The sequence below is a fragment of the Crassostrea angulata genome, chromosome 2 (assembly GCF_025612915.1).
Source record: "Crassostrea angulata isolate pt1a10 chromosome 2, ASM2561291v2, whole genome shotgun sequence".
NCBI lineage: Eukaryota > Metazoa > Mollusca > Bivalvia > Ostreida > Ostreidae > Magallana > Magallana angulata.
The window spans coordinates 26,333,379-26,345,210 of NC_069112.1; the positions used below are offsets into that span (position 1 = coordinate 26,333,379).

The 11,832-nt window shown below is 34.8% G+C and overlaps 1 protein-coding gene across 1 annotated transcript; it reads right to left on the reverse strand.

The window, feature by feature from the left end:
* Nucleotides 1–426: 426 nt before the first annotated feature.
* Nucleotides 427–8,844, reverse strand: LOC128171970 (tyramine beta-hydroxylase-like). The gene is made up of 8 exons (XM_052837745.1): nt 8,617–8,844; nt 6,191–6,320; nt 5,726–5,824; nt 4,792–4,971; nt 4,146–4,303; nt 2,000–2,243; nt 1,545–1,641; nt 427–1,101 (listed from the first exon to the last, which is right to left on the reverse strand). Exons 1-8 carry the CDS (start codon nt 8,827–8,829, stop codon nt 519–521), a joined length of 1,704 nt encoding a protein of 567 aa, XP_052693705.1. The 5' UTR covers nt 8,830–8,844; the 3' UTR covers nt 427–518.
* Between the last annotated feature and the right edge of the window lie 2,988 nt (nt 8,845–11,832).

Below are 11,832 nucleotides of genomic sequence, written 5' to 3' on the forward strand. Positions count from 1 at the left end.
TGTGGGGGGATGGTGTATTGTTTATATTTTGTAAATGCGTAGCTATTTTTAATAAATTAAAATATTACTCCAGGACTGATTTAATTCTGTATCTGCATTTCATGTATGTTTTTTTTTTACAATTATCTTTTAAGGCATATCTCTCTCTCTCAAAAAGAAAAAAAGTTTGTCTTTCTATCTAAAAAAACGAACCAAATTAACGAGCAAAAGACGCTGGAATACAGAGGGTTTACTGTAGAAGTTATTTGTTTCTACTTCATTGATTCCGTATAATTGTTAAATCTCTATTTCAATGCGAACGCATAATTCACATATTTGAAAATTAATTCTCGATGGTTTAGCATCTTTTTTTTTTATTTAATTTGTTAAAATCATTGTCAATCTTCAAAACATCTAGTTAAAATTCTTGAAAAAAAAAAAACAATGTTATAATATTGCATTGATACATTTATATATCAGCACACAAGTAAATCTTCTCATCCTAATTCTATCAACAAGACAGTGATCTATGATGTTTTTTATAAAAACAAGGCCAGTAAAGCAGCAACCAGAAGAGCCGATAGTTCCGGTAGAACCCTCGCTCCTACGTTTGTGTCATCTCCGTTCGTCGTCTGCGTCAAGAGTTGTTCTCGCAAAATCTCGAGGTCACATGACCTAACTTTTGAGTAGAAGCTCAATTCCTCGAAAGTCTTTGAATTGCCGGCGTTCCACATGACATACTCTCCTCTGGTGCCCGTCATGCATGGGTGACTTCTGAACCGCTTGACGGCCTCTTTGCACTCTTCAAGACACTGACCTAATGGCCGACAATGCATGGAAACGCCTTGGTATAAAGGGGCCATATCCGGGTGGCTTACGTTTCCGAAGACTCTCCAATCACAGCCATTGGAACTTTGGAACAGACCTACAATGGACGCATTTTTCCAGGAAGAACAATGGAGAGTCCTTGTGTTACTAAGCGGATGAACCGTTAGAAAACCGAAGCACATCTCGTCGGAAGTTCCGTCGCCTTGAAAAGTAGTGACAGATTTGGTTGTGGACTTAAACACACATCTTGTTCGTATTTCATCTCCGGGGAATATCTGGATTGATTCCTCGAACCTATAATAGTTGGTTAAGAAGGTTTTGTAAAGGATAAATTAATACGTAATGCATGTCAGTTTGTAAGAACAAATGCGCAACATTTCGCAAGAGAAACAATAAATATTTAGGACATGTAGCTTTTTAGAAAGATAAACAGAAAACCTTGAGATATAACCATATAAAAACCTTTCTTGACTTTATTTTTCCAAAACGAATACATGTATATAAAAAGCATTTAATAGTATACACTGTTCGTTAGATGTCTATCTTCGTTTCGTGACTTGAGTTTTCTGCTTTAGAAACTAACGAAGTTAGCTAATAATTAATCTTAGTTTTGAAAAAGGGGAATTAAGACGTAAAAGATGCACTTACTAGTATCTTAAAAGATATTTGAAGATATCTTTACTTCTACTATGAAGTATAAGGTTAATGACAATTAAATATTCTAATGTGTTGCTTACTCAATAAACCGTGGTCTGTCGTAACTGTAATCGGGTTCATTGGTAAGTGTTGTGACCTTGGCCCCATTTCTGTAAAGGTCAATGTATTGTTCTCGGCCTGCAATATAATGTAACATTTATTATATTATTTATTAAATTGTGAGTTTGTTTCGTTTGCACGCTTTTAAACATAATCGTTAATAGTTTATCTGGCAAAAAGTTGATTCAGAAAGATACAGCATATATCAATGACAGATTATATGCGCGAATCGTTCAAATTCACGTCATCGATATATATCTTGAAACCCATCTCTCTCTCTCTCTCTCTCTCTCTCTCTCTCTCTCTCTCTCTCTCTCTCTCTATCCCCTGCGCCAATCAAAAATAGTCTTCGTTCCCAAGCCTCCTCTCCCCAGTGGGAAACAAGTTTTAGATTTGAATATGGAGTACAATAGTTTTATTATAATTTAAGAATTACCTAGATAATGCATGTGGTTCAAGGCCCGGGTCACATATACTGGTCCTTGCAGAATCATCCATGTGTCGGCTGCGGTACAAACGGAGGTGGCTTCAACGTGCTCCTTCCGGGGCGGAATTTCTAGGAATGTCTGACCAATCATCATTATTCCGGCGTCGTTCGGTCGCCTGTTTGGAGTGTAGTACAAAGTCATTCCAGAACTGTCTTTGTAGTCCGATCGCCGTTCATAGTTGTTCCAGTGAAACTGCAACAGAAATTAACGGCATGCAATAACTGTGAAAATAATTCAAACACGTCGGACCAGTTTTCATGAATACTCATGTGATTTTTGGTTTATTCGTGGGTATACAATTTTGATAATGTGTCGGTTTTCAGTTACAGAAAGAATGACAGCTCCTAAATTTGTTTTCGTCGAGGATGTGCATTTGTAGAAGGCTTCCTACGAATACCACGAAAATTTAATCAATATTAACTCTAATGATTTCAAAGCAATTCTTTTTTTCTTTTTTTTTTTTTTGTCAAAACTTGAGTTGCTGTGGGATCATCAATATTTGTTGCACATCAGCTTTTGTGGACTTTTTTAATTTAATTTGTGATCGTTCTACAAAATATATCATTACACCTTTACATATGATAATTTTATATAAACGTGTCATCTGACTGGTCAAGATAGTCACGTGATAGGGCGACCAAAACGCCATGTCTATCATAAAAATCATGGCTCATTTTTTCGGAAATCTCGAGATTTTTCATTCCAAATGCACATAATCCCGATATGAGAATATGATATAGAAAACAATGATGAAATTAAAAAATATTTAATCAATTTAGTTACTTGTATATCATATTAAAGTATCGTTCTCCACAATGTTTATGTCACTTTATTTTTTTATCGCTGAAGCGAACTAAATGGCGTTACTATGGCTGATCTGTTCCGTAATTCAAATTCCTGACTAAGAGCTTTAAAGCGACGATACTCGGACACACTAACATTTTATACAAACATACATCAATATGAATTTGAATATAAGCATGGATTGCTTATTTTTTGGATGCCATCGGTCTTCTAAAGACTTATGCAAGGCAGACAAATTTATCATACCGTGTTAACGCGCGGAATTCAAATTGTCTTCAGAGCCTCTGTGTGTTATAGGACCAACGACATCCAATAATAAGCATTCAGTGATTGAATAGATATGAATGCATTGATTACAATGCCACTTGTCTGACTTGATGCAGAGATGAATTACAGTTCACAATTTAAACCAACATATTTTTTTAGCTGTTCAAAGATTTATAAGAGATTGTGGCAGGTTCTTGTAATTTCAATTTTACTGCCTGGACCAAATTCAACAGAACTGTTTATACATGTACCTTTGTTCAATAACTTAAATATATCAGCAATATCCATTTCTATTTACTTTCCATTCTAAACTACTACACAGTTGTAAATTGTTATACTTGTTAAAAACCTCGTAAGTTGTAAGAAATTGTGTTTGAACCATTTGTATACGTTTATGCAATAACATATGTTTAAACCAGTTCACAAGGGGCAGATCTTGACAAACCACTTTCCCGTTTTGACAGTATAAAAGGAATAATGATCTTCTCTTAGCGAATAAGAAGAAATAGAGTCGATATTTGACAGCTTGTTTTAATGATCAAGCTAGATCGTCACATCCGACCAAAAGTCCGTATTACTGTCAAAAAAAAAAAGATCGACCTAAATATTGTAAAGTATTGATACAAAACCGATACATAATTATAATTAAAAACAGCCGCAATTTTCTTCTTTACTTACAATATTGAATTGAAAAACTTTGACATGAAAGACCTTTCATTTAAAAAATATTTCATATGTTAAAAAAATGCATGTATTTTAAATGAAGGTAACTAAACCATATGTATTTTCGATCAAATCCTCAATAATGTCAACAGAAAGCGTCATTGAATTTGCAGTTGTGTATTGAAACAAAAACAATTTTCCGAAGAAAAAAACCTAAATCGGTCGAACATAGTATTGCATTGTGTGCGTTAGTCAAATACACAAAGGGAGTGACGAACTATAATCTACATCATGATTTCTTTCCAGCTTATTATTTTTTGTTGTTCAGAGCAACAGGGGGCGAATTGCCCCGACACCTACCTGCATCATGGCGTATTTGAATCCATTTTGGCCGATCCTGAAGCCGACGTCCTTGTGACTACATTCTCCGTTCGCCCCCACGGCCCACGCCCCTATCAGAGTCTGGCAGCCACTTAGTCCCATTCCGCACGAAGATGGAACTGTATCGGCTTTTGTCACTGTAAATATCAATAGATATGTTAGAACCATTTTAACGGCAGCTTGGACCCACATTTTCAAGTCAAGAGTTTCTGATCCGCTCCGCTTTATGTAAGGAGAAGCGGATCAGAAACCCTTGACTTGGAATGATGGCTTGGGCTTTGTGTAGTTGTGTCAAAGAGGAATGTGACGTAGGTCTGCCTTTTTCACTGCTGGCTACTCTGGAATCAACACGCTTTGTCTGGATTGTGAGCTTGCAACTTCGAAAAATGAATAATCCACATAAGAACAGTTTTACTGTTATATGTATTGCTAATGGTATAAAACTTAACTGTCGAGGGGAGATAACAAAATTGCGTTTATGGAAAACCATTTATAGCAAGTCATTATAACCACTATTCGCTCTAAATAAACGCGAGATATCAAACTCCACGTGGACTGCTTCTCGCGATTTGACGCGGATATTAATTTCTCGCCTTTAATAAGGAGTTACAGTACTTGTCTGTACCTGATTCTCCACATCCGAACAGCAGAATATGGTGCATGACGTATTCGTTGTCAATGACTGGTTTTGTTGCTATCATGTGATAGTCGCCATCTTGGGGAAGTTCAAAGGTCATGCAAAAGTAGTTCGTCTCCTGACTTGGAACTGACGTAACTGGGTATCTAATGGTAAAGTTTTTCACATCTAATAAAAAAGAATTATTTCCATGTAGTTTTGAAAGTGCGTGTAGTTCAACATTATGCACGTTCAAGAGTCTGGTAAAATCATTCAATCTGTTTAAAATTGCAGAGTCTGTTATACATAAGTCATGTATCATATTTGCAAGCCATCCGACGCAGGATATTTAATAACAAATGGTTAAAAGTTATATATGCGTCAGCTTATTAATATTTAAGAAATGAACTCAATGTCTACCCAAGTTATAAAAAAAGCGGATTATAAAAAAGCGTAAATTGCTCCAACCCAGGTTATACGAGTATAACTTGGGTAGATATTGAGTTCATTCCTTATAATTTAATTTTCTGGATGTTGCTGTACAAATTGAGTCCGTTTTACTTTTAAAAATGATATAAATCTGTTCAAAATTCAAACGTAACGTCAAGTGAAATAGTACGTTGGTGCATTGTGACGTGCAAACCAGGTTATACAAATTTAACTAAATTTTTCTATCCAATCAAATGCCGCGTTACAACCATAATTAAATTATTTTCTTTTACAGAACTGTTCAGGTTGTACGGAAAATCTTAGGTTAAATCTTACGAAGTTCTTAAGTAATAATATTTTTGCGTAAGATAAGAAGCTTAGTAAAACTCATGCCTGGTTTACGGCAAATTTAGGAACGTTTAATGTTTTTGTTCATAAAAGGCATTCAGGCTTTATTAGATTTGACCACTCCGGACCATATTTGAATCAATCAATGCAGTTTTTTTTAAATTACCTGGGCTGTCTATGGCGTCACATCTAAGTTCGTCTTTCTGACACTGTACCCAGGTATTCTTAGACCGACAGAGGTCGCTGTCGTAAGGCTCGCATACACCTGGACAGATGAGAAAAAAAAGTAAAATTGTCAATAAAAAAACTTTATAACGAATCAAAGGAATATTTTTCAGATCTACATTTGAAGCAAAACTGTTCTTTGATTCAAATATTGATATAGCGTGAGTAATTAATGCAAAATTGTTATTCTTTTTCCAATATTATAAAATTCAAATATTACGGAGAGAATTTGAATTATTTTTTTTTATACAACACATTGATACATGTATATGTGGACACCAACATAAACTGATTTGTCTACGTGTTCGAAATAATTGAATTCTCAACAAATCCAGAACTTTTCAATCGCATTTAACATGCTTAATGAAATATGTTAAAATTAAAAAAAAATACAAAAAAAAGATACCCGGATGTGAGAATGCATTTTTGTCCGGAATCGCGTTTTCCCGCCAGATACAGTTCGGATCCCCCAGTTCTTCACCGTTGGTTCTGCCGTCTCCGTCCGAGTCTTTCTGACACAGTTCCACAGTCCAGCTCTAGTGAATGATTTGACACATGCTCTCTAAAGTCAGTGTACATTTTTAAATTGTTTCTGATTGTGAATATGCATGGAGGCCTGTAATCATGATTCATACACATGTACATAATACTTCAAGTAAATCAATTATATTTTAGGTTTGAATATTTTTTTTTCCTGTTCGGTTTTGACATTTCGATAACGGTGAAAGTTCAATGCAGGCACGTATCAACTAGTTTTTTTTTTAATATTCACATATAAAATATTGAATTATCATGGAGTTGCCCCCCCCCCCCCTTTTTTTGGAGGTAAAAAATTGATATGAAAATAAGGAAATAAGGATTGAAATTGAAGTTATATATAGTACGCCAGCCTCCCCCCCCCCCCCCCATGTGTGTAAATGCAAAACACGTATATGCCTAGCGTATACCACTGGTGTTATATGCAATTATATTGCATGACGGACAATCAAGACAAGTGTTAAACACTACATACGACATAATTATTGTATTTTTACATCTAAATAAACGAATGCTTTCATAAGCATATTAAGCAAATAAACCTGTATAAGTTAGAAATCAGTTAATAGAAATTTCGAAATGACCGACCATACTAAGTAAGTGTTTACTCTAGAGATCGATTACAAAACGACAAGTGGACCGCCATATATCCCTGTCCTACAAAATGACCGCTGGCCTCAGGATCATGAAGCAATTTCAGACTTAAGTCAGATTTTCAACCTGTCATAAAATAATGGTTTATCATAAAATGACAATGGAAATTTGTAATTGACAACATTATATCAAGACACTTTTAGTAGCATTTCAATTTTGTCATGTTTTCATTCAAAAGACATCAAGATAGTTTACAACTTTTGACGTAAGTCTAAGTTTGATACATGATCCTGGGGCCAGGTCACCTCTACATGTACGTGGACAAACCAATCATCGCATCTAACAGACCACCCGCCTAGATAACTGTTTCAGATCTGACGCTGTACAAAGTGTGAACATTTCCTTAATTCAATTGAATCTTTTTTAAACTAATTTACCTCTGTACATTGAGTGGCCTACGGAGATAGATTTCGGGTGAGTCGGACATTGGCCCAGGCTCACCGCATTATGATGAATTAGAGATTAGAAATTTATATATCAAATGACGAGTGAAAATGACTGGGTATGACATTTGAACTAAATGAGTGAAATAATCTCAGTACTCTAAGAAACTTTCTAGCTGCGTCGTTTTTTTTTTTTCAATCCTGGCCCTGAGGCAATAAATGTTACTTTTGATCTCAGTCTCATTTTTACGAAAGAATTAATTATATAAATATACATGTACGGTAGTAGCAAAATGAGATTCAGATAAAAAAAATGAGTTCGTCTTAGTTTAAATGGCCCCAGGGTCGGGACGTTAAAAAACACCCAAAACATTGCATGGTTTTATTTTAAAGAACTATATGTACAATGCAAGAACAGGCGTTATTATATAAAAGAGTCGAAGAATATATTTATGGAATTTGTGCTTTGAATTATTGTTAATAACGGTACTTGTACCAGTATTATCTTTACTTAACTATGTTAGAATTTTTTTTTACTTAGCTGTAAGAGATATAATTACGGGGTTTTTTTAATCAGTTGATCATTGAGTGATCAAATATACGTGTTATGGTATAAGGGATTTTATATATTCCAAAGTCGTTTGCCATCGCAGCTTTCCCACGCTAAAGAAGAGTTCGTTGGCAGTTTACACCCCGGGTAAATGAATAAAATGAACCATTTTAAGGCATCTATTAAGGGTACATTGAACGCCAGTCAATAACAAACACCCCAAACTGCGAAGCTTGGGTTCTTTAATTTTAGTAAAAACGAATCGGGAAGAGAGAGAGAGAGAGAGAGAGAGAGAGATTATCTAAATTGTCAACAATGCGAAGCAGATGAAGAAAAAAATCAAATTTAGACCTTTCTCGCATTCAACGCATTGTTTAATTCGCCGTATCTGTATGCCTTACGGATATTTTTTTTTTTTTTTTTTAATTTTCTTTTTTTAAGCTATTGATACAGACAATAAAATGTTTGGAAGTTCTATACAAGCATATTGTAAATACCGCACACACAACACTTGTTTCAAATCTTTCAAAGTTCATTCCAGTGTGTCATTTGATATATCAGCGTACATGTCCAAATAGTCTTTATTTAAAAGACCATATTCATAACTAGAAAAGAAATGTATCAATAGTCTTTATGTAAAAAAAAATGTCCCAATGCAAGTGGCTGATATTTTGTTTTTCAATTATCAACATTAAGAAGTTCTCTTACCTTTCCCGCGGCGTCAAAATCCCGTCCGAATGGGTTCCTGGACCCTCCCCCTAACTCATTCTCGTGACCCACCCCGTGCCAGAGGTAGTTGGGTTTACAGGGGTGGGGCACTGAGTCTCCATTAGGGATCTTGTGCTGGAAGGATTTGAATCCCAGCGTAACCGCGAAGAGCAGGCAAAAGCAGAAACACGCCCTGTAGAGAACATTATACATTTATGAATTAGAAATAGACTCCATCAAACGTGAACAAAATTGATAAGAATTAATATATAGTATCTTAGTATGGATGTAAGAATTCCTAATCTCACAGTCACGTTTTTTATTTGCTCCTCTTTATTTTTTTTTTAAAGGGCGGGGGGGGGGGGGGGTAGTTAGGTTATTAATTAATATGTTAAAATAATAAAAGGTATTAATTTAGCTTGAAACACGGTAATTCTTTCTAGATCTTTGACATTGACATATTCCCTGAGAATGTATTTACATGTACATTTTATTTTTTTGCCCCCCTATTTATGGGAAGACTTGAATTGAAAATAAGGAAATAAGCATTGAAGTAAAAGGTACAGTACCCCAACCATCCCCCCCCCATTAAGATTTTCTGGATTTAGATTTAGGAAAGTAACCGTTTCCCTTTTTTCTTTTCTTTTTTGGCCTTGTCAAGATTTTTTGGATGAGTCTGCCACGCCCCCGCTTCCCCCCCCCCCCCAAAAAAAAAACAAAAAAAAAAAAAAAAAAAAAAACAAAACAAAACAAAACAAAACAAAACACACACACACATTTATAAACTATGCTACGTGCCTGTTTGATAAAGCTGATTCTGTATTCGCTGACAGTACGTACAGTCGATCAGAAATTATTTCTTCCACTATCGCGGTTTACCTCCCTTTGCTCAGTATGCACTCACATCTCTTCAGTGTACAATACGAATTATCATGACGTAAATTCTTTGCATATTATTTAAAAAATGCCGTTATTTTAGATAAAACATGAAAAATTATACATGTACAAGTAATGTATTGTAATTATCAATCCATATATAACTATATATTCTCCAATTAATTCATTCTATCGTGAATTCTGTTACAATCGTAAATATTCGAGTATTTTTTTTCTTCCTCAGACAGAGAGAAACTTGAGCTTCGCTTGATTTTTATTTACAATAACGAAATACTTTTGAAATGATTTGAATAAGTTGTAGCCGATTTGATGCTTAGCTTCTTAACTGCCTTGTTATGCACACGAAAGCATGCTTAAGTTATACCTGCTGTGTAATAATCATGAAATCGCCACTTCTCGGGCCTCTCCGGCACCGTTTGCTCGAAAACCCGCGAGAAGTTGCGATTGACATGTAGCCTTTGTTCTGAATGTCAAAAATAAATATCAAAAACTAAAGAAGTTAATTGGAATCGGATTCTGACTTAAATTGATATGTATTTTGAAACGAATACCTTTAATCGAAGTCTTAATTCAATTAGGAAACCCAACAGACAAACAAAAAATAGCACTAGAACGAAGAGCTTCTTTCACAAACAGACCCCTCCCCCCTCCCCCGTGTTTCATGCATGTATTAGTATATCTGTGTTGCCTGAATTGTATTTGTTTCGACTTTTTACTACCTATTTCATGTGTACAGTCATACAAATTGAACTACGTCGTGAAACATCTGCTTAAGCGGAATTTTAAACAAGCATTCCTTTTAATGGAATGTAATATAGATCTATTGTATCTTTGATCAGCTCTGTGAATGTTAATGGGAAAGCATTACGGTACATCTACACAAAGTAAACATGATAAAATACTAAAAATAAGATAAATCGCACCATTATAACAAGGCATTAATAAACTTCACATTTTGTAAGCGAATTGCATTTCCGACAAATATTCTTAAACTCGTGGAAAGAAAAAACGTGATTTAAATCTTTGTGTAACTGTATAAATGTTTTATTCTCTAGGTACATATATGATGCACTAGAACGCTGGTAGATTAAAAATATATTCATCTAAAATCTCAATTAAGATTTCGGATTCTATCAAAAAGTTTGAGATATGTTTTTCTCAAACATGAGAAATACGCATATTCAATGTCTGTTTTTTAAATAAAGAATTCTTTTACCCCCCCCCCCCCCCTAAAAAAAAATTGCGGGCTTCCATCCAAAACTTAAGTTCTACGCTTAATAATATCGTTTCGATTCTTTCATTCTATATGTAAAGAGAAGGTATATCAACATTACAATATCAGGTCGTCGTATTACCCGCGTACAAATACATGAACAATATCGCTGTGTTCCGGCGTCGTCCGCAGTCAAAATGAACATTTCGCAAGCAAATTCTTTAGGGTGCTCCCATTTATATGTACTGTATTCCTCAACTTTTAAAAAAATCTATCAGAAGATTCCTCGGTGTTCGAACAATGCAGAGAGAAGTTTCTCACACTCATGTGACACGGGTGTGCTATGTGCCCAATTAATATTTAACTCGGATTTGGTTTGGCAGACACACGGTGTCCTGTATACTCAACCTGCATTTGTAAACCCGTTCGCCAAAATAACTATGTTATGTGATTTCTTTTCTAGTATGCACCCCCCTTAAAAAACAAGAAAACCCTCAAAAATATTATCGAAATAGTGATCTTCTCATATATGTCTACTTTGCGATCTTTTATTGACCGATACTAGATTATCGAACCCAATATATATAACTATATATTCAACTTCAAATATTAATATTCAATTAATATTTTTTGGTGTTGGCAGACACACGGTGTCCTTTATTTTGAACTTACATTTGTAAACCCGTTCGCCAAAATAACTATGTTGTGTTATTTGTTTTCTATTACCCCCCCCCTATGAAAACAAGAAAAACCTCAAAACTATTATCTTCTCATACACGTTTAATTTGCTAACTTTTATTGACCGATACAAGATTATCGAACCCGATATTTTGGAGTTTTTATAAGGGCCCAGATATCATCTTTTGAATAGATGTAAATTTTGTGCCAGTAAACACACACACATATATATAACACGCAAAATTAAAGTGAAGGTTGTTGATTGACTTTTATTGGCTCATATTGAATAAGGAAACACGACATCAGGGCAATCAATTGATGTACAGGTATTGTTTAACTATGTTCATCTTTAAGTTTTAATGGTAGATAATATTGCATGAAATTTGTGAAACTAAAAAAAAAAAAAAACTAAAAAAGATCAGCTATTA

Bases quoted from the DNA above. Each gene is read 5' to 3' on its own strand.
- LOC128171970 (XM_052837745.1), bottom strand. From the start codon at position 8,829: ATGTATAATGTTCTCTACAGGGCGTGTTTCTGCTTTTGCCTGCTCTTC. The intron at 5,825-6,190 runs GTATCTTTTTTT...TCATCTGTCCAG, and splicing joins AAATGCATTCTCACATCCGG to GTGTATGCGAGCCTTACGAC. The intron at 4,304-4,791 runs GTACAGACAAGT...TGATATTTACAG, and splicing joins GTTCGGATGTGGAGAATCAG to TGACAAAAGCCGATACAGTT.